The sequence below is a fragment of the Lathamus discolor genome, chromosome 4 (assembly GCF_037157495.1).
Source record: "Lathamus discolor isolate bLatDis1 chromosome 4, bLatDis1.hap1, whole genome shotgun sequence".
NCBI lineage: Eukaryota > Metazoa > Chordata > Aves > Psittaciformes > Psittacidae > Lathamus > Lathamus discolor.
The window spans coordinates 61,894,007-61,917,156 of record NC_088887.1 but is presented as its reverse complement, the minus strand read 5'-3'; the positions used below and the strand labels follow the sequence as shown (position 1 = coordinate 61,917,156).

General features: G+C 40.2%; 1 protein-coding gene across 5 annotated transcripts in view; it reads right to left on the bottom strand.

The window, feature by feature from the left end:
- Positions 1–23,150, bottom strand: part of SLC9A4 (solute carrier family 9 member A4) — a 37,187-nt gene continuing 14,037 nt past the window's right edge. For 2 of the 5 annotated variants that reach the window (XM_065677760.1, XM_065677762.1), the window contains exons 5-12: positions 20,232–20,434; positions 19,049–19,135; positions 17,655–17,725; positions 15,187–15,348; positions 10,026–10,122; positions 7,451–7,582; positions 6,649–6,736; positions 1–3,788 (exon numbers count right to left, since the gene is read on the bottom strand). In XM_065677760.1, the coding sequence (XP_065533832.1) occupies positions 3,487–3,788; positions 6,649–6,736; positions 7,451–7,582; positions 10,026–10,122; positions 15,187–15,348; positions 17,655–17,725; positions 19,049–19,135; positions 20,232–20,434 (1,142 nt within the window). In that variant the 3' untranslated portion in view covers positions 1–3,486. Of the gene's footprint in view, positions 4,451–6,648; positions 6,737–7,450; positions 7,583–10,025; positions 10,123–15,186; positions 15,349–17,654; positions 17,726–19,048; positions 19,136–20,231; positions 20,435–23,150 lie in introns of those variants that run through there. The other 3 variants (XR_010612300.1, XM_065677761.1, XM_065677763.1) reach the window with 3 other exon arrangements.

The window sequence follows — 23,150 nt, the reverse complement described above, 5'->3', positions numbered from 1 at the left end:
TCTGGTTTTCCATTTTTAATGTTTGTGGTTTATCCATACACGTAGGTAGAAATTTACAAAAAGTTTCTATAAGGAAAGGAAGGTTGGAAATATTTGTTATATTTTCCAGAGTCTCCCACAGGCTTTTAAATAGCGGTTTTCCTGTATACCTGACAATAAAACATGAGTTTTCAGGGTCTAATGGCTTCAGAAAAAACCTTGAAAGTGTCAGTCCGCAAAAGCAACATACTTGCAAAAAAATAAGAATTATTTCACAATTATTTCCATCTTCTCTTTCTTAAAAGTCATGTTTTTCTGGCAATCTGATTATTTCCCCTGCAGATATCACTGGTCCTCTTTCTCTACTTGTCTCTTAAATATGGATTAAACCACCCTTCTTACACTGAACATGGTCGTTACTTCTCTACCAGCTTCTCCAGCCTGAAACTCTAGCCTACTTTTCTGAATCTCATACAACCTTCCTTAACTGCTCTGAACACGTCTGAACTTACTTTGGTCTTTTAAGTTGGCCTACTTTCTTTCCCACACACAGAGCAGTAAATCAGTCCATCTAGAGCTCTTGCCGGGGCATTTGCTCTTTTCCACCTGTTACAACTTCTCCTTTCTGGCTTTGATACACACATGACTGCTCCATCGACTTGAGTTCTGAGTCATGCTCTGAGGCAAATTATCCCCCCTGCTTCTGCACTCCTTCACTGCTATCCTCCCCTAGTGCAACTCACAAACTGCTTTTAGGTCCTTCATAGCATCCCTCTCTGTCCTGCTTTACTATGCAGCCACCGTGTTGTTTCCCTGACTATGCAGTTGCAGACATTCCCAGTGGGCACCATTCCCCCTGGAGAAGGAACCATGGCAATGCTGTCTCTCAGTGCAATCTGTTAACTGGTATTTCTGGAGGTCACAGTTTGGGCACTCCCTAGGGTAGCTGCTATTGTGTCCTGATTGCTGGCACTCCTCTCACTGCTGCATCCTTCATGATAAGATCTCTGAGAAAGAGATCCTTCTTCAACTACAAGTTCCTACTTGTCTGGAATATTAGTTGAAGAGTAACAGCTGCAGCAAGAACAACAGGATCTAACAGTTAATCACACCGTGCAATAAATATGAAGGTATTGTCGGTTGCTCACAATATACTGTTGACCCTTATAACTCTGCAAATACTGTTTGACCATTGTTGCTTTTACTGTGAAAATATTTTCTCATTATGACTGTTCTTATTATTGTGTTATTTTTCTCATTGGTTAGCAAGTTCTTGTCAAGTGTATCTCCCATTTTGTCTACTGTGGAAGGTACAGGCTACTCATTATTATTCCTTCTTGAAACTCACCTGTCCTGCCCTATCCCCCCATCCCAAGGAAATAGACTTAATTACCCAAGTTGCTATTTTCTCTCTGGATTTCAAATAATAATTCTTCACTTTCTAGGCATGAGTAAGTTACTTGTAGTGAACCATTACTGTAGCTATTGGAATCTAAAACATAATGTGCTTCTCTAAGAACTCTTTTGTCTACAAGTATGAAACACCCATGAAAACAAACAAACAGTGCAACTTTATATTTTGGAACATATTTTATACAGGCATCTGCAGCATTTCTTCTTGGCTGATGACCAGCAAAACCATTAACAGCAACTAATTGCATAGGAGGAAATTTTCTTCCACTCCTATTTTCTAATTGCTGGGAAAGAAAACTAAAAATAGACTTTACGAGTTTGGGGACCAGACTACAGAAGCTGGAATAGCTCTATTAACTTCTAGATGCTCTATGGCGTTACACTCTCTGAAGACCTGGATCACTGATTTCATCAAAGGAAAGATTAGGAACGAGCCAAGAGGGAGATTTGACTCCAGCTGTGCACTGGTATTTGAATTTTTTGTACTTGTATATTTATTTGTATTTTAGCAAGACTTAATTATTCTTCTCTAGTTCTGGTATATATGATCATTAGGAATTGAATGCTATGCTCCTTACTTACAATGGGTGATTATATGAATGCTCCATGACTTTTATATTTAATAAAGAATTTAGGAGTCAATTTTAAGCATGCCTGCCAAACACACCCTGACCAAATTGCACAGTCTTCTTTTCCGTCATGTATGTCTAGTCCCTTTCCATGCCACTCCAGATATCCAATTAACCTTCCTCATTTCACACAGTTTGTATCTGTTCAGCTCCCCTACACCACCTGTTGATTAAATCTTCTTAAAGAGGAAATGCTGAATTTGCAGCTGACAGTAATTCCTCTGTTTAATCTGTCTCCTGAACTCCCTTTGAAGATGAGACACTATCCCTTCTTCACCTTCCTCTAGGATTTCCACTTGCTTTTCATTGCTGTCTCCAGGGACTGCCTCCAGTCCACATCACCCAGCAGCCAGTTTTGGAGATCCCACCCCCTCCTAACTCTGTAGGGCAGCAGCAGGTCCCAGACCTCCATCACCTCACTCCATGAGCCTGCATCACCTCTATGCCCTAAGGACCACATCACATGGGCACTAATTTTGGCCTCATTAAATTTCATGCAGCAAGTGGGTGACTCACATTTCAATTTAAGACCTGATTTTATATGATAACTCTTTTTCTTAAAATAATGTTTTCATACAGATTTGTAAAATGTCAACGTAACTTGCTATAAGATTGAGGTCTGGCAAGGTACTTCCTCTTTTGGTGAAGCTGGGTTTATTTGTTGATTTTCAGGTACAGAACTGTATTTCATTGATTATTCAGTGTCGGTACAAAAGCCAAATCTTACCCGCTTGTAATAATTGCTTTCATAAAAGGAAGTTGTATCATTTCTCTGGCACAATAAGGAAATGCAAACAGAACTTAAGTTTCATAACGCTTTGTACAATTTCAGTGCATGCATTATGGCCTGCTAAACACAAAAGCTGCAAACATGAGAAAAAGGGGGAAAAAGGGTTTTATTTTTTTCCTCTGGTGGTGCTGAAAATGTCCGCTAAAAATCCTTTCTACTCAAGTACTTGTTTAGACATCTTCAGTGACATTTAGGTGTCTAAAAATGCATTTCTGTTTTTTAACTTTTTCCTGGAAAATCTCAGCTACTCTGAGGTCAAAAGCTCTAAGCAAGTTGAAGTTACCAATCTTGGCACTCATGTGCCAAGTATGTCCTTCAGTGTTTCTTTCTTCTGGATGCAGGCCATAGTGCAGAACAAAGGCAATATTAGCTTCCACCCATAGCATTGCATGTGTCCAACTATTGTCATTTAAATCCATGTCTAAACCCCTACAAAGGTCACGTTCTTCTTTCCTGCAATGTTTTGTTGGAAAGAAAGCTTGACAGAAACATGTAAGAATTTGAGTCTTCTCTGAGCCACTAAGTACCTTGATACAGCATTTGAAAGTGATATGAGAACAAGTGCACTAGTCCCAAAAGGAAAATTGTGGTTTGGTTCATAAAGCAGCTTTGTTATTTTCTCTGGAGCAGTGCACAGAGAGCCCTAGAGATGCAAACATTGCTCTTCTGTGCTCCTCATATGTCTAATGGCTTGGCTGGTGCCATTTTTACTGTCTCTTCTTCTGACTCATATCCCTTTACTTCTCCCACAGAGAATTGAGACTTTGGCATTAGAGCTAGATTTTCTGCTCTGGTGAAACAATGCTGCCTGATTGAATTTCCTCTTCGACCTGATGGATTGGATGGGTGTCCTCGTCTATCCAAATGTGCCATTGGAATCAGCTCTTCCTGGTGGTGCTTTGCTTCAAGTGGCCATAGTCGGGGCTGGGGTCTGAACATTACTGGGAATGCAGCATCAGAGCCACTTCTGTGGTGATCTGAAGGAAAATAGCCAAATAATTCATATTTTGAAGAAGAGAATAGAGAAACACCATGGTATTGGCAAGGACAGTTAAAGGATACGCAATACAATACAGCATTATGGTTTTAAACCCTGGAACTGCAGTATTTTAAATAATTATTATATAGAGAACTAAGAATAACCCTAAATATTATTTTTATCCCAAAGCTGATGTTCAAAAGATTTTATTGATCTTGCCTCTACCCTGAAACCGCAACAAGTAAGCACATTCAGCTATCTTTTAATGCCTGACAGAGCTGCTCAATGCCTTCTCAGGGCAAGAGTGCTCTTTTATGTAGCTTTCAATTTTCTACAAGTTTCGCAAGTATACCTGGTACCATGGTTGAAAAGCATTTTGAAACCCACAGCAAAAGAGAAAAAAAAGTGATAGAGACAACTACAGTGGCATTGAAAATCAGGTTGACCAGTTATCTGTGATTAACAACTGGTAAGAAAACAGTTTCACCTGAAACCAGGAGTATGACTCTAGGGTGCTTTGATTACATTGGGTGTGTCAGACCTGCTCCTACCAGCTTGCTTTGCCACAAGTACACAATAAAAATTTGCCTGCCGTAGGCCAGTAACTGTTTTTCTCATTCTGTTGAGTTCGTAGAACATTTTCACTCTTCTTAAAGCCACCTGTAGTTAATTTAAGAAACAGCTTTTAACAAATTAGGAAGCATTGGGAGATAAACACAAAGGTCTATTAATAGTAAAATTAAACTATACACTGCTGCAGTTAAAGCACATATATATGGCCTTAGTCACATATTCAAAAGTTGTTAAGTTATTGCAGTTTAATAACTATTACATTGTTTTAAACTAACGTTTACTTCACAGTTGTTGCAAAGTAAGAATGCATGCACCAGCACATACCTCTACAAAACGGGCATAGACTGGTTTAACAGCAGAACCTACTTCTCGTAGGCCATGTGGGCATACCACACCATAAGCAGTAAAATAGGTTGTCTCAGATGCGAAGGGCTTTAGCCCTTCATACTTAGCCTTTTGGGAGCATTACTGCCGCCAAGTAAGAATTATATACATTGTCAAAGAAATAATTCATTTGTATGAGTAGCAGAAGGAGCTGATATGTGGTTTAAGGATCTATTGTTTCTCATGTTTTAGTTACTAAACTTTCTGCACATGCTATAAATAAGAGCTAAACTAAGCTTGCTAGAGGATGCTTGGTCCAGGAGGGCTTCCAGGCATAGACAGAAGAGGTAGCATTTATCTCTGTAGATGCATATGCATATATACGAGGTTGTCATTCTAATTTCCTACATTCCTTACATTTATCTTCTCAATTTCCAAGTGCAGTTTATTTCATCCTAACACAATTTATGAGAGGAGTTTAGGGTGGCTTCCTCCTGCTGCAGACAATTTAAAGTAAGGTGAATGCTACACAACCAACTTTGGATGGGGCCAGAAGCTGAACCAAGAAGCCTCTTTGGATATGATCTATTTGGATAGATCATAAGGTAGTGCTCAAATTCAGGCCTATGTATTAATAAAAAAGTACTTTCATTCACTGTTTCAGGATTTAGCTCTCTCCCCACTGAAATAATATGCCTGTCTGATATAGAAGGATTTGGTCACTTGAAAATATCTGAAATGCTTTTAGGTCTGAGGCTGCTCTGTAGAACAATTTGAATCTTTAGGAAGGCATATATCCCCCACCATGGCTTCCTGACAAACAGAACTGAAATCAATCAATTGCATGAAAAAGGAAAAAAGAAAAAATTCCCCATGAGTAATTTTATTTTCTCTTCTGAACAGATCCTCTGAGTTTTTGTTCTGCTACCACCATGTGTGAGTGCCCAGCCCCAGGAAGATGGTTGCCCTCACAGATCTCCTGTTTTCATCTCTTTCGTAGTAAAACAGAAAGGGAAGAAAAAAGTTTTGCACCTGCAGGAAACAAACCTTGTTGTCCGAGTTTTTGATATAAATACAAAGATTAAACGCATGGTTTCAATCTCTAAAGCTAATTTTACTAGAAATGAAAAGGAATATTTCTAAGGAACACAAATGCCTCTCAGGTTCACACAAGTAAAGGTTCACACAAGTAAATTCAGAAAGGAGTCAGGGAGATACAGACAGAGACAATGATGAATATTCAAGTGTCTTAAATTCTGTATTTTCTGTGACATCGTTTTGCTGTGTTTCCTTAAACAATTCAATGTTGCTCCATCCCTAACTTCTGACTTCTTACTTGAGAGTGCAGCTGAGGATGGGTCTGCATTTTACTGTGTACATATGATGAGACTGTCTGATAACTTTAGCCAGTAATTCCAGTATTACTACAGAAATGTTCATAGAGAATAAGCTGGGAAAGGGGGAGAAGAGACCAGCTACTTGGGGACAGACTCTGCCAGGAGTTTTTTCTGGGTTATGTGATTAGAGGCTGATCTCCACATGGAGGAGCCTTGAGGCACAAGGAGAAGAGCCCCCAGTACTCCAGTCAGAGAAAAGAGCCTGAGCCCGTGCCTGAATCCATCACGGGGCTGATGAGCCCCATGGGCAGGGTAAGACAACCACACAATCTATACCAACCACAATGAACTAGTCCCTGTGTATGATGTAAGGGGAGAACAGGGTATCCAGGAGCCTGCTACAGGGAAGAGAAACCTGGGCGGTGCTGGGATGAGATAGAAACTGCTGCAGTAATGACCATGTAAACAACACAGATCAAAAAGAAAGGAGAAAAGGGTGTAGCTCATTTAAAGAGGCCAGGGACTTCCCTGAGAGTCCTTATTTGGTACTGATAAATCCACTGAGCAACTGGCCAAGTTTCTTTCAGTGCTGGAGTAGGATACAGAGGAAAGCATTTCCATTACCTGTAAAAGTAACATGTCTGGCTTTTTGTCTTGTGCGCTGTCTGGGGCCCTGAGGCAAGGAGAGGTAGCGTACTTCTGCGGTGTTAACCTGCATATGAGACAGAATTGTGTTCATTGCCTGTGATTGTGTCTGCCATTTGCACCTCTTTGGTGAGAAGGTAAAGAGGGATGGCTATATGATTTTTCTTTTGTGCCTCTGCACTTTTAAAGCCCAATTTAGAGAGGAATGAATAAGAACAATGCTTGGCTTGGATGGTTGAACTCAGTGTCAACGCCAGTGAAAAATGTCAGTGTCTAATGTAATAGCCCTATGAGGTTTTTTTACAGTCAGCAGAGAGAAATATGTTCTTCTAAGATTCACCTTTCCTATTTCATGTGATAACTTTAAATAAAGTTAATATACCCAGCAAGAACTAATTTCTCTTCCCTCACTGTGATCAACTCAGCTTTAAATGTCTATGCTATCCAATGACTACCTTTGGTCAGACAAATCTTACTGATCAAGAGCCAACAGCCAGTGCAAGGTGTCAAGGGCTTTGCATCTGGCTTTTTGTGATTATATTGTTTTGCACATACCAAAACAATGCAAATTACATTATTTTACTACTGACAGCCATAGTAGCTGATCTCTGACCAATGCATAGAGGTAGTACATTAATATGTTGCTGTCAACATGCTAAGGACACTAGGGAAAGTATCCATTTTAATTATTACAAAAAGCATAAAAAATGGGTGTCTGTTTCCTTATTTACAGAGAAGCAGAGGCATTTTTCACATAAACAGTAGTATATGCAACAGGTACCGGTCTACCCCAAGGTAAGCTGTTTCCTTTCCTACAACTCTGCCTCAGGCTGTGCTGCCGACGGATGAGGATTTCTTGGGCTTGTTTCTCGTTTGCACTGGTAGGCAGGTTGTGTCGATTGTATGCTGGTGCCTGAAACAGAAAATCACCCAGCTGATTTTCTTTGTTCTTCCAATGTTAAAAACCTTGTTCAATCTGATTGATCATGGGGCCATAGACTCACCATAGATCTCTTTGGCATCACATGAAAAAATGCAGCCTCGTACTAAATTCACTGCTGGAGATCAAGATAGGAGGAAACACAAGAACAGCTGTATGTCTTAGACCTCAAGGACTTCATTTTGATGCCATCTCTCATAGACTCCTGACTGTTTGAAGTGCACTAGAAACATATACCTACCCACACAAGGTTATTAACATCTCTGGGCTTGTTCTCCCTTTGTCATCCTTTTTCTTGTCACACAGTTGGGAGCTACAGATCTGAGACAGGTCCCAAGACAGAGATAGCTGATTAACAAGCCTTTGAGCCTTAGTACTAATATTACTGGGCCAGTAGCAGGTTGCAGATGTGCCCAGGAGCAAAAGACTAAGTTAAGAAGAGTACATCTCCAGAATAAGATACACAGACTGATTTTCCTTCCATACCTGGACAAACTACACCTTAATATCACCCTAAAACAGAGCATGTTTTAGGACAAGCTTTTTAATTTATTGCATGCATCAGGTGAAATGAGGGAAATATTTATCTGTCTTAAAGAGAAAAATTAAGCCTTCTTAAAAAGCAAAATCTGATCTCTGTCACACCTGCAAAGCTCCTTGTAAAATTGGTCTGGGGAGCCAGACCTTATCAGGCCTTCGGAGTGGAAAGTGAAATATTGAAAGTAGTATTGTTTTCCTTCCTATCATTCGTATCCAAAAGCACACAGTTCTCAATACCACATAGGAAGTGACCGGTGCAAACAGTTATTGCTATAATTGATTTTTGAGAGATTTCATTTCAGTAATCTAAGAGACAGCTATATATGCAAATTATTGCTGGTAAGATAAGAAATTAATATCATAAAGGTAATAAGCTGTGGCAAATCAAACAATATTAAGAATGAATATCATACTAATAATAGAACACTTAAAAGAGCAGGGCCTAGAATTTTCTCTTAAATATGTGTTACACAAGTTAGAGGTGTTTATCTGCATAATTTCGAGGTTAATGTAAAATATCTTGTACCACTCATTGCTGTAGGAGAGCACTCAGTTCTATATTCTGGGCTCAATATTGGATTAAGTAGATATAGAACCAAGTAGGCTGGAAAAGACCTTCAAGATCATCAAGTCCAACATTACCCCAGGACTGTCAAGTCCACCACTAAACTATACCACTAAAGGCCTCATCTACACATTTTTCGAACAATTCCAGGGACAGTGACTCCACCACTTCCCTGGGCAGCCTGTTCCAGTGCTTCGTCGCCCTCTCTGTGAAGAAATTTTGCCTAATATCCAATCTAAACCTCCTCTGGCACAGCTTGAGGTCATTATCTCTCGTCCTAGCACTTGTTATGTGACAGAAGAGACTGACTTCCGCATTGCTACATCCTTCATTCAGGTAGCTGTAGATTAGGGATAAGGTCCCTCCTCGAGCCTTCTCTTCTCCAGACTAAACAACCCCAGTTCCCTCAGCCGCTGCTCATAAGACTTATGCTCCAGACCCTTCATCAGCTTCATTGCCCTTCTCTTGACCTGGTCCAGTATCTCAATATCTCTCACTAACTCAATATTCACTTGGCTGCATCAGAGGCAGTACAAATTTCTGCAAAACAAGTGCCTGCTGAGTTATTATCACCCTCATTTTATGGGGGAAAAAAACCCCAAATGTGTAAAGCAAAGCTCCAGAGGAGGTGAAATGTTTATTTATTTTTTCCCCTTTCTTCTCCTGTGGCGAGGTTAAGCTGTTGGTCCCATACAGATGGAGGATTTACCAGCCTCTCAGCTGTCTTTGAGCTATGCAGTATTTACCACTGCTGGTCCATCCACCTCCACAGGGTGGATCTTCACTGCTGCTGGCCACTCCCCAGCCCACCACCCCACACAAGAGCCTGCACTCATCGCCGGGTATCAGGTAGCTGGCTGATCAGCATCAGTAGCCGGTTGCCCAGCATTGGTCCAGCTTAGCCATCCACTGCACAGGCCCTGCATGCCGTGGGGACAGAGTGTTTGGCCGCCTGGAGATGGTGGTTCCTGAGTCACGGGTAGCTGTGTAGTGAGGAAAGCCTGACCTCTACAGCCCAGTCACAGATTTTCCTGGCTTTCCATGTTGTTGCCAGGGTCTCCAGCTGATGGAGAAAACTCGCTTTCTCTCTCTACACCCAGGAATGTGCCTCAAGCCAGGGCTTCTTCCCCTCCTTCCCTTCCCTGGGCAGCTCTAGGGTCGGAGCACCTCAGGGCACTGGGCTCACATCTCCCACCAGCGTTGACCCCAGGGCTGGTCCTGGTGCTACCACCCACCGTGGCTGTGATATGGGGAGGGCAAACAAGAGCATTCAGTCTGCAAACAGTGAGCGATAGCAGGTCATTTACACACCCTTTGTCGCACTTGGTATAGATTATGTGCCAAGACGTCTCTCATGGCCTTCATTTCTGCGTGGGAGAGCCTACCCACACACCGATTTCTACCATTCCTGTAAATAAAAGAGGAGTTTAAATATTACATTAGTGAGTTGATTAAATACTATTCACATTCATGATCTGTTTTTAGTACCAGAACACAAGACTCTTCAGCCTCTTCGTGACCAGTGACACCACAAAATCTCTCAAAGATTAATAAAAAATGTCATATTTTGCTCTGTCCTGGGTTTTATCAGTATACTGGGTAGTCAGAATGGGCCCTAAACCTTCATACAGCTGGTAGCAGAAACTCTCTTTTTTCTTTTTTTTTTTTCCTTTTTTCCTTGAAGCTTCGTGAGGAAGTTTGTATTTAAGGATTAGATTGGGCAACAACCAGCAGTACATTCAGGAAGGCACTGCAAGTTTCCTCCTCTGTCTGAATACATTCTTCAGCACGGTCTAGCAGTCTGGGCCCTGCAGACCTACTTGTTTTAACTCATTTGAGAAAGTGCAGTGGATACTGAAGAACTAAAACCCATGCTGATGAAAGAGCACAAGACACCCACCCTGTGGTGAGGGGAACATGTAGGGTTTCCTTGCTACTGAGCCTGAATCTCCATTTCAAATGAAAGAACTACCTAAAAGATAGTCATCTTTGTATTTTTAACAAACTGTCACAAGAAGCTCAAGTCACTTTTAGGTGCCTGGCTTTTTCACTACCAAAACAATGGAGGAGGGCTACTGTGAGGGTTCTGCTAAATAGATCGGTATGTGTGAGAGTAGCATACAGCTCAGTTCCCAAGAAAACAAAGGGAATTAGATAGTGATCATTCAGAATGAATCAGTCTGTGTTCCTCTTGTTTCTGTGTTTTGTTTTTATTTTTTTTCCTTTCTCCATTTGCTTTCTTGACTTCTTTTTTTAAAAAAATGAAATTTCAACTCTTTGTTCTCAGTTAAGTGATGTCCTTAGAGTGTCATCTGTAAAACTGTGCAGTTAAAGGATGGATTATGATCAATGTACAGTATCATCAAAGCTTTGTGTGCATTTACTTTTTACTCTCTCTGCAATAAATCAAAAACTTTTAACAAAAGTTAAAACAGAGGAAGATAGATTCAAACTAAAATGAGTTTATGCTGTAAACATAGGAAAAAGGTTGGGATTTGAAATGGCCACTAGTTTAACAAGATTACCACTGTTTTTGTGCTATTGAAAAGCCAAAGTGAGTGAATAGGACTCACTTTCTGAGACCAGAAATCTTATCCTGGCCCTAATGAGTCATTCCCAACAAATGTTTAATTGGTATTTATCAATTCTCAACAGCACAACAAAGTTAGGTATTTACCAGCAGGGAAGAAAGCCCAACACCACCACCCAATTCCAGGCCAGCTGGGTGGGTTGATTGGTTGGTTGGGTTTTCACTTGCTTTCAGCTCTCAGGAATAACACTGAGAGGATCCAAGGATACTACCAAGTTTCCAGGCTTAGGTGTAATGCACCTGGTGTGTTGCAGGCTGTGGGACAGTCCATATATGCTACTTCCCACATCATGGAAACCAGTCTCTTTGGACAACAGAGAGATGCGAGGTACACCTGGGAAAGCAAACACAGACCCAGCCCCTGAGGACTAATGGCAATCTAGCCTGCCAGTGAGTAGTTGTCTATAAAATGCAGGCTTTACTCATTTGTGTCGTGCAAACTGAACTGACATAGTTGATGCAAGCAGCTTTGACATCATACAGATTAATTGTCTCTCTGGTCTGCACTTCAGTGAAAATCTCCACAGGGTCCATATACCTTACAGTTGGGAATAAATGGGGGAGAGCAGCTAAGTAGGGGAAAGCAGAACTCCGCTAGGAAGGCATCAGATCATCTCTTTACCTTTCCAGTTACATACCTGACCTTCCATACGCCAGCACAGAAGTGGCCACTTCAGTCATTTAAAGGCTCATAATTTCGTTCTTAAAGTAACTTAAATAGAATAAATCATAGAATCATAGAATAGTTAGGGTTGGAAAGGACCTCAAGATCATCTAGTTCCAACCCCCCTGCCATGGGCAGGGACACCTCACACTAGAATTCCCTGAATTTCAGCTGAGCTGGGATAGCAAGAGAACAAACAGTTGGAAGATTGTCTGTATTGTTCTGAAGCATAAATTGAAAACATGCACTATTTTCATGGAATTTAATATCAACCTACAATGCACAGGTGCGAGGAACAGATTGCTTTTGCATTTTGCAATGTACAGTGCATTTAAAGAGAACTTAAAAAAAAAAAAAAAAAAAAGCCCCAAACAGGTTTGGTAGGTTACCAAACCCACCAAGCAATCCTTATTGAAACAATTTCTTTGTTCTTAGTGAAAATTCCAGCATGTTACAACAAAACACAGTACAGGAAATGTACTTGTGAAGAAAGTAAAGAAATTATTGTACGCCATGAAAACTGACTGTCTCTCTGTAATGAGTACCACGGCAGTATCTCTTCTTTACGTCTGTAGACAGCTGACTCATGGAGGAAACAAAATGCCTTCCACAAACCTTGTAAGATTATTTTGTATCTGTTATATCTAAAATCTTGAACTTTGTGAAGTCTCCACCAATCTTCACTAGTCCTGTGAAGGAAGTAACATTCATAGGGCACAGTCCTTGCAGAACTGCATCACCACAAATGACAACATGGCACTTGATTTTGACCTGCACTGTATTTATACATTCTAAGATTTACTCTTGCCAAAGTCAGTATTGCAGCAATATGAAGCCAGCAGTAAGTAAGCTAAGCATCAAGCCATCTCTCTGTGTAATGGGCATATTTCCTCCAAGAAACAGCCGTACAAACAGTTTTGATAATATCTGCTCAGCACTGCTTTTGCAATTTCTGTTGTTATTTCTAGGGCTTACATTCTACAAAACACTGTGACAAAATGCTCTATTTTCATTCAAATGTGAATTCTTTGTTGCGCAGTCCATGGGCAAATTTCTCCACTGGAAACACTGCATATTGTACACCTTCTCCACCTGCAGGAATTACACCAGCATGAATGCAATTTCTGAGAATAATTCTAATTCACTAAGATGGTGATCCACTTTGATTGTTGCAGAGCGTTTCCCCTCATGTGCCTAAAGGTTGCAGAACTGATCAAAAGTGCTAGTGAGAGAGTACTACTCTGTGAGAGAGTGTGCCAGAGGGCACTGCCCTGGCACTGCAAATATTGTTTTACATGCTATACATTGGAATTTGATTTCAAATCTCCACTTGCTTACAGCCAGATTTGTGTATCCTCACTGAAGTCAGAGACATTAGGTACAAGCTGTTTCATTGATAACTATCAAGCAATTTACAAATGCACTTAGAAACCTTTTAGTCTTAAGCAGGCTCACCGCATGGGTCAGGAGAATGAAAAGAACTGCTGCATTGGCTCAGACCGAAGATCCAACAACTAGCTCACTACCATGTCTCTTCCAGTGCTCAAACCTATCAGTGAACAGAGCTGGGAAAACATGTATTCTCCTAGAACACTCTCACAGTCCTTAAGAATCATGCTTCTCTGCCACAGGCTGCACTTGTTTCTTTTGAAGTTTTCAGTTTTAAAAGGGCTGTCTCAGCAGGAAAACCTGTGCATCAGAGGTGATGCACAGCAAAATTCAATTACAGCCAGAGTAGAGACAGCAAAAATTAGTCTATCATTATCAGCTCTTTATCATAGAATATTTTTCAATCTAAATTCTCAGCTCAGGAGAGAATTTCTGAACTATACTGAAGCATTTTGTCTTATTTTCTCTTTCACTCAAGAAAATAAGAGAAATATGGTTTGATTGCCATAGATTGTCTAACAAACTTGCACATTTTGTCTTGGCTCAGAACAGTTAAGGGAATACAGCAGACAGAAAGGAGCCTGACAGACAAACAATCTTTTTAATACCAACTGTTCAGCAAAGAACATCTGTTAGATGCCAAGTTTTAATCTGCAGGGACATCTTCAACTAGATCAGGTTGCTCAGAACCCCATCCAGCCTGACCTTGAATGTTTCCAAGGATGGTGCATCTACCACATCTCTAGGCAACTTTCCCCAGTGTTTCACCACCCTCAAAAAAAAATATCTTCCTTATATCTAGTCTAAATCTACCCTCTTTGAGTTTAAAACTATTACCTCCTGTTCTATTGCTACATGGCCTATTAAATCTCTGTTCCCATCTTTCTTACAAGCTTGCTTTAGGTATTGGAAGGCCACAGTCAGGTCTCCCCAGAGCCTTCTCTTCTCCAGGCTGAACAACCCCAACTCTCTCAGCCTTTCCTCACAGGACAGTGCTCCATTTCTCTGATCATTTTTGTGGATGCTCTCCAACAGGTCCATGTCTTTCCTGTTCTGAGTGCCCCAGAGCTGAACATAGTACTCTAGCTGTGGTCCCATCAGAGCAGAGTAGAGGGGCAGAATCACCTACCTTGGCCTACTGATCATGCTTCTTTTGATGCAGCCTAGGATATGTATGGTTGACTTTATGGGCTGCGAGTTTATGTTGCCGGGTACATATCCAGCTTTTAATCCGCTAGTACCCCCAAGTCTTTCTCTGCAGGACTGTCCTCAGGATTTAATTGGACAAATTTTGCAAGGAATTTCCAAAATAGGACAAGACAGTTTGAAGGACTGCAAACTGAAGTTTTGCAACTGAATAATTGCAAATGTTACAAGGCAATCTGCTTTTAACAAAAATCTGAGATAGGAATAATACAGTTGGGAGCTGGCTCCAAGCTCTCCTGCAGGTCTCTCATCACCTACCACTGATGACCAAAACCCACTGGCCAGCTGGTGACAAATACAGCCACCTTGAACCACTGCTGTGATGTAAAGCAGCAAAGCAGCTTCTGCACCTGACTCATGATTCCTCTTCAGAACTGCCCATCATTAAAGAGAAACAGAAAAAATGTCCCTGGTTTTAATTTTCACTCTGCAAATAAAAAGCCAAAGTGCAAATATGATGAACACCAAATTATCAGCACAAAACAGCAACTTCTCTTTTAGTAACTATATTTTTTTCGCTATATATTTCTGATTAAGGCATAAAATACCTTGGGTATTTCCTCATTTTTGTCACCGTCCTTCCTGCACCTACGCTAAAAAGGGATCAGGAAGTCAGTACTCACTGTGAAGAAGCTGCAGGTGTTTCTGAAAGTTTCATGCTACTCTCAGCCATCTCAATGGCCAGTTTTATCTCCATCTTTTTATACAATGACACAATGCTGGATTTGGGCTGGTGTTCCCGAATTAAGATTTTCTTCAAATACTTATTATCAATCTTCTTAAATCTGCAAAAGAGATAGATATTAAGATGAAAGTGTCGAAAAATGAAATGGGGGGGGGGTATTTTTGGGGCACAAGCTGACTTTCATTCAAATGCACACATATATAATTCAGTGGTGGAAGCTGAATCCAAATTGGAGGCACCTGTGGACTCCTGAAGGCCTAGTGAGTGGAGACCTTTAGAGGGACATTTGGCATGTTCTGCTGGTCCACAGAGATTGCAAAGCCCACCAGACAAAAGAAAAGAAACAAGCTGCAATCAGAGCAAAAAGAGGCTGGGTGCGTGTTTGCATGTAACACCGCCACATTTGTTGGAAAAGAATATGGACAGTCTCCCCGCTTTTGTACAAATGTTGTATTCTGGTAGGGCATAACAGCAGCAGCTGCTCCTACAGCAATCCTGGCCTATTCAGCCAGCCACCAATGAGGCTTTAAATGGCCCAGCAGTTACAGTAGTTTGGGTCCATTATGTTGCTGATAATTTTGTCTCCTGACAATTACAGCAGAGAAAATACAGTTCTTTGTATTCTGAATACCAGAGAGATTGAATGGCCCACAAAATACTATGTGCTTGCATGCTGCAGATTGTAAAATATCACTAATGTGTGGCAAAATTTGAATGTGAATATGTTGTGTGTGGCTTTGGAACAGGTATGTGCTTTCAGGCAGGCATTTAATAGAACAGCAGCGGATCTTCTTATACGTTTCTTTCAAAGCTACAGTTTACCACAGCAAGGTAATGTGGTCCACAATGCTATGGAAAACACTAGAGAGTTTATACATTTTTTTCTTAACAAAGGCTAGTTTTTATACATAATAGCAGAGATAGGTACACAAACATTTCCACTGGGACCTCTGTTCTTCTTTATGTTCTTCTATGTTACAGAAAGCCTCCTGGAGTGTCATCACCTAAGTAATTAATTCTGATACACGTATGCTAGCCCTCTTTAAAGCTGAGTAGAAACATCTAGGGAATTACCTTTTAATACAATCTTCTTCCATTAAATGCCTTCATATACACAGTGTTTTTTTGAATCTGTCCCTGAACTGAAATTCCGTTTTTATGGCTAGTTTAGACAAAATACTCTCTTCACAGCTGTTGGGTAGGTGTGAGAGAAGGGGATAACATTTTCTCACAGTCGTGAGTAAATGCAGCTATTCCAATGGAATTACTGTTCCAACTGGTATTTGTTTATCTTATTGACTGCACAGTGTGATCCCAGCAGATGTCCTAAAGCTCGATCTGTACTGTGAGAGACAAAAGGACATTTTAGCTTCTGTGTCCAGGTATGTGCCCTAGCATATTACATGCTTACTCCTCACTGGGACAAGAACCAGATGCAAACTAGCCACCTTCTTCCCACTTTTAATTCTTGACTTCCACAGGGAGAGAGCCAGTCATAAATGGAGTCCCAACAGACCCCTCTGCTGATTACTGGGGTCCAGTGCTGAAAAGTGAGACAGAGGAATCCAGCACAGAGCTCTAGGCATAACTAGGATAACTAGGAATAACTTTTAGCCCACAACATCATGATGTCTCTGTGAAAGGAAGATTAGTGTCTCCCACACTTCCCTTCACATGCTACAATGATGGCCAGCGTGTTCACAGTGCTCCCTTAAGGAAAAGGTAAAGGGAAAAGCAGCTCAGAATGGCAGGCCCATCACTCCTGGACAGTGCCAAGCTTTGTAAAAATCACTTCATCCTGTTCCTAGAAAACACAAGGCAGGTCCTGTGTTTCTGAGTTAAGACTAGCTTGAGAGTATCTGCTTATGCTACCCAATATCTAAATTTAACCATTCCCTTCAGTACTCTTATTTTAAGTATTACTGAATGTGAAGTCTGGTAAGGACAGGTAACTGTTATTGAATCTGTACTCACTAAGACAGGGTTATATTTGCTTCAGAAGCTTACAGCAAAAGTCACTGAAGGACTGACACCTTATGTAGCTTCTGTTCTAAATCCAGACCTAAAGGAGCTCTGCCATGGATCTAAGATTTATGCCAAATCTATGTGCACAGGCTGATGTGTGCAGAATGAGTTCCCATGCTATGCTTTTCTTTCAGAAGGCTTATTTTCTGCTTATTTGTGCAGAAGTAATTTAGCAGGCAATATGTGAGCACTTCACTTCCAAGAGATAATGCTCATTCAGGAGTTCACTTTTTAAAAAGAGATATTGCACGTGTCTCCAATATTTTCATGCTATTTTAGCTTCACGGGGCACAAGATTGATTTCTTATTCTATTAACCTATTGTATTTTACATGATAGATATGTTATTTTATTACAGTAGGCTGCAGTAAGAGATGCTTACTTATCTCTCAGCTGATAATGACTCCAGTGTCCACATATGTCTTCAATACCAGCCTTCAAATGATCCATCAACTAGAGAAACAAACATGGAAAAATTTATGTGGCCATTACGGTAAAATAATGTTACCTCAAATATGTAATTGTTGACAGGATCTGAGATTTTTTTATTGGAGGGTGTGAGTTAATTCTAAAAGCATCTACATTTCTCTAGAAATCAAGGCAAAGATACCATTGTGGCAGCTCTTATGCTTGGCTGCAGGGGCAATATTTTGATGGAGGCAAGTCTGTCAGTCTGCTATCATCTCACCATCACTCAGCAACATATAGGCCCAAGTAAAGGAAGATGATACTGAGCGTCCAAATTGCCTGGTCCTCTGTGTTTACTGAGACCAAAACCTAAATTCTTGGTTCTGTCTATCCAGTTTCCCTTCCGCATGTGTGATCTCCCTGAGAGGGGCACAGGGCCAGGTACCACACACCTTAACTTTGCCTTGTCTGACAAGTCCTCTGAGACTTTTGAAAATTGTCATGAGACTCACAAGTTCATCACAGATAACTAGCAGGATTTTCAGTCATCTTTTGTGTGTTCCTAGCATTACAGAAACAGACAGAAATATAGCAAATGCATACATACATACTGTTACAAGGGGTGCTTTTAAACATAAATTCATTTCAAGCTTAAGTGTAAGGGTTGAAATAATAAGAATTAAATGTACTTCAAATTCAAACCAGTTGAGATGCTCTAATTCTAATACCTCTGCATGTGTGTAATTTTAAGGCACAGTGTTTCTGTTAATTTCAAATATATTCCCTATTGTGAGAATGAAAATGAAACCATGTACAGCTGCGTACTGTTAAGTCAGTTTAAGCAGCTTTCTGTAATTTCTTATAATGTTAATTAGGGAGCTAAAGTAAATGTTTGAGAGGGGAGAAGACCATTACTCAGAATAACTTGAAACTAAATTTGCAGACCAATGGTTCAACTCATTTCAGTTCAATAAAACTTTATTAAAGACTTTTAAGGGATCAGTGTGTACCCAGAAACAGTCAAAAGATGGCAACAAGGTGTTTGACAAATCTAGCTGGGAAGGATGGTGAGTGCATTTTGTAAATGTGGCCTTCATGTTTCTGTCATGGTCACAAGTGTCAAGAAGTAAGGGTCCTGCTACACCATGACACTTGTGGTATAATATTATAATATGATAGTTACTATAAATATGAATGAAATATAGTTTAGAAAATTATGCCTACGGTTTTCCTCCAAATCTTGATAAAAGCATTCAGTCTCCAAATTCACCAAATGCCAGTGCTACCAAATGCCTCCATCTGTCCAGCTCTTTTGGAATACCCTTTCTCTTCTTTTTAGGATACCAGCTACTGATATAAAAGACTTACTCTCACATGAATCTCTTCATTGATAGACTCCTTTTTGTTGGTCTTTTTCACATCTAGATATCTGACCAGTGGTCCTATTGTGACTCCCTGCATTTGGAACAATGAGTTGAAATGTTAATTATCCTTTAGGAAAAAAAACAGAAGGAAAGCAAAAAGATTTCATTTTAAGCAATTAGGAAAGCTGTGTATTAGACATATTAATTGTATGGAGAGCTACAAAAGAGCTTTAAAACTTAAAAACTTTTAAAAAATTATGCACCAGTGTTTTTGTAATCAAGATTGTATTTATTGACATGTTTTAACTCCTTGCCAGCCTTCAAAATAGCGCTCACTTGAAAGAAAACGTTATCTTTGTGAAGTTCTTACAATCTTGAAATCTCTTACTTCGGCATGCTCAGAATTAAATACTTCAGGTGTTTTCTTTAACTTCAACATTATTTTCAGCTCTTTCCAGTTCTTTAATGCACTGCTACTGAATAGCATTTTAAAAGGGGAAACAGAAACAAATCTTTTTTTTCTTTCTGAAACATTCTGGTGGAATCTAACCACAAGTGCATAGTGCCCCATTGGCGCCCTAGATTATCAGAGATTTGGGTACAGGAAAATACACAACATGGGATGCAAGACTTCCAGAAGATCCAGTTCTTCCAGATATAGCAGTGTAAGCCAAGCAGAACAGCCCAAACATCTGCAGTAGCCAGCTATTCTTAGAAATCTGAATTATTCTTTTCATTTTTCAATATTCTTTTACAAAGGCTTTTTAAATGTTCCCATTTGGTCACCAAGATGAATGAAGATAAAAGGAAAAAAATCAAAATCCTTCATAGAACAGGCATACTGTTTTCTGTTCAGTTTGAGGTACACTGCTAACAGATAATAATTCTGTGCTGAAGTGTAAAGTCGAAATGCTTCTTTGTTTGGAAGCATTAGGAAGCACATCTGCAGTGAACATAAGAGATTTTGGACACAAAATGCTCCTTTCCTTGAAAATACAGGTTTTCAATGCCAACCTTCTCAAAAAGTTATTTAATAATAACCAGAAAGCCCTGAAAGAGTAATTACACATTGCAGTTCTAAATCTGGCCATAAAATATGATTTAAGAGGAAATGCAATGCAATCTTCACTATGAAGCTTTCAGTCACCCCTATTACATTAAAGCAATCCATTAAGAAATACACTTACTTGGATGAACACAGTGAAATATATAACTACAAGAGTAGCGGTAATGAACAATTTTTTTCTTGGGAAGAGATTCACTGGAAGTAAGAATGCAAGAGAGAAGCTGCTGGCTCCTCGAAGGCCACTGTAGGAAATAATGAGTTGGTCTTTGAAAGTGAAGGGATATGTTCGGAACTTGTTGCTGATGTAGAAGAGAGCAAATACACCTAGGAAGGTTAAAAAAAAAAAGCAACAACAACCTATTATTAACCAAGGTGAAAAGGAGAATACTTGAAGCAAAACGACATCTTGGCTCACTCAGCTGTTGGCAGTCTTTTCAGTTTTGGGTTCTTGTGTCTTCTCTTTGATAACCTGGTTTGTGTTAAAAAATCTCCTAGAAAAGACCATGGTTACTACCTGCTTTGAGATTTAAATTCATTTATACAGTTTAAAGTGAGATTAGGGGAAAATATTTACTTTCTATATTTATGATGCACACTTCTTTTCTGAAGTGTTCTTGAGATAAGACAATCCACTGGATGAGAGCTTTTTCTGTGCCTTCCCTTGCAGTGTTTCCTGCTTTCTGCACAGTGTCTGCCCAAAGTGTTTGAGCAGTGCTTTACCAACAAGTCCTGTGGACAGGTTCACTGAAAGGCAGAGTAATAGCATTTTAATTTTTAATCCTCTAGCTTATTGTGTCTCTAATTCTGTGTTTATTTCTCAAATTTAATTTTGTTTGTAATGAAAGTTAAATTAATCAGAGAGCCTGCGGCTGTGTAAGGACTCCTGCTTTTCTTTATAGTGTATATTTAGCAATCTGCTTGATTTAATCTTTGTCTCCCATAAGAAACATGTATCCTGTTTTATGTGGAAACTGTTAAATTAGTGAAGTAAAAGCTGACAATTGCTAATAATTACTGGTATTATCTTACACAGCTTTCACTGATAAACTCAGTGCACTATTATAGGTAAGGCCAATAGCAGTATCCTTTCATGCAGGTTCCTGGATACCACTTTATATAAGACCTTTTTTGGCTACTTATAGCTATGTTAGAGATCAGCTACTCAAACTGAAGCTACGTATGTAAAGTATCACCCTCAGGCCAATTCTCTTTATTTTACTCAAGCTTCAAGCAAATTGATGTAATCATTTTAGCAAACAAATTTAGCAGAAAATATTTCAGCCATCCTCTGGAAAGCTCTAGCACTCCCCTTGCTGTTTGAGAGCAGGATGGACATGCAGAAGCAAAATAGCTTTTGCATCAGGAGAGCACTTTTTCTGTCTTGGTTGGATGGATGTTCCAAAATGGACTCTGAAAATAAGCCTTTAAAAACTGAGGCCATGCTTGGTCCAGGATTAGCAAGAAAATACTTAGTTACTTTATTTTGCTGTCAGCCCACAGGAATTATATTGCCTTTATCACTGAGTACTTGTGTTATCCCTATATAATAGAGCTGATCAGATGCATGTACCTGAACCCTCACAGGTTTCCTCTTTCTTCTCCCTTGTGTTAAATGCCTTCCTACAGGGCTCCCAGGCTTAAAAGTCAAAGGTCTTGAAATGTGCATGGGTTTTGAACCAATGTCTTTTTTCTGCTCTGGTATTCCTCTTGTCTGAAGGGATAAGCCACCGGAGAGATTCAAGCAAGAGCACCTTAACCTCAGGTGTTTGATGCCAACCCCTAGCTGGTCCCAAATGTTAGACTTAGAGTACTGTAGGCTGGAAAGGACCTCTGAAGGTCATCTAGTCAAAGTCCTTATCAAGGCAGAGCTAATCAGATCAGGTTGTTCAAAGTTTCAGTCAAGTCTTGAAAGCTTTCAAAAATAGAGAGCTGGACCACTGTTGCAATACTGGATCAGCCTCATGTTAAGAAATGGCTTTCTACTGTCTATTCTGAGCTTCCATGTTCCAGCTTGTGTCTGTTCCTTCTTGTCCTGTTGCTGTGCACCTCTGAGAAGTGTCTGTCTCCATGTTCTCTCTCTCCTCTGACTGGGCACTTGTAGGACGTAATGTCTCTCCTGTGCTATATCTTCCTCAGGCTGCATAGACTCAGCGCTCGCAAACTCTCCCTGTATATCCAGTGCTCCAGCCTCTGACTAGGTTGGTGACCTCTACGGAACTTGATCCAGAACTTCTGTGTCCTTCCTACACTGGGGAACCCAGAACTGGAGAGACTGCCCTGGAAACACACATTTCCACCAGTGCTGAAGAGATGAGGAGAAACACTTCCCTGGACCTGCTGGCTACACACTTGCTAATGTAGCCCAGAACGCTGTTTGTCTTCTTTGTCACAAGAGCAGAATTGTGACTTGTGTTCAACCTGTTATCTACCAGGCCAGGTCCTTTTCTGGAGAGCTGCTTACTAGACTCCAAGCCTAAACAGCTAAAGCCTGTATGTAAAGGCAATATAGACAAGGCCTGAAGGCTGGAGGAGGTGGTGACAGATGACCAATGTAGATTTCTGCCCCACAGGATGCCTGAGAAGGGCCTCCTTCGACTGGAAATGAAACGGGGGAACTAACCTACTAGCTTAGTTACCCAAGGTAGATGCCTGAATGTCAGTGCTCAGAATATATCCTCCAAGGCCACCCGATGGAATGTTTGGATTTCTCATTTTCTTTAAAAATATAAATTGTTCTGAAAAAAAAATGCTGGGGGAAAAAAAATAAAAGGCAACCCAAAACAAAACAAAACAAAAAAAAAAAAAAAACAACAACAACAAAAAATAAACACACACACACACCCTCCCCTCCCCCCTCCCCCCAGAAAAATAAAACCCAACCAACCAAAAACCCCACCCAAAACTATTAAGATGGCCAGTTCAGGTACTCAGAAGTTAAAAAATGTCAGAAATAAGGTTGCCTGCACAATTGTATTTTTGGCCTTCTCACGTGTACTACTTCCAAAGCATCTTTACACCTTTCATTATGAAAGCACTGTTC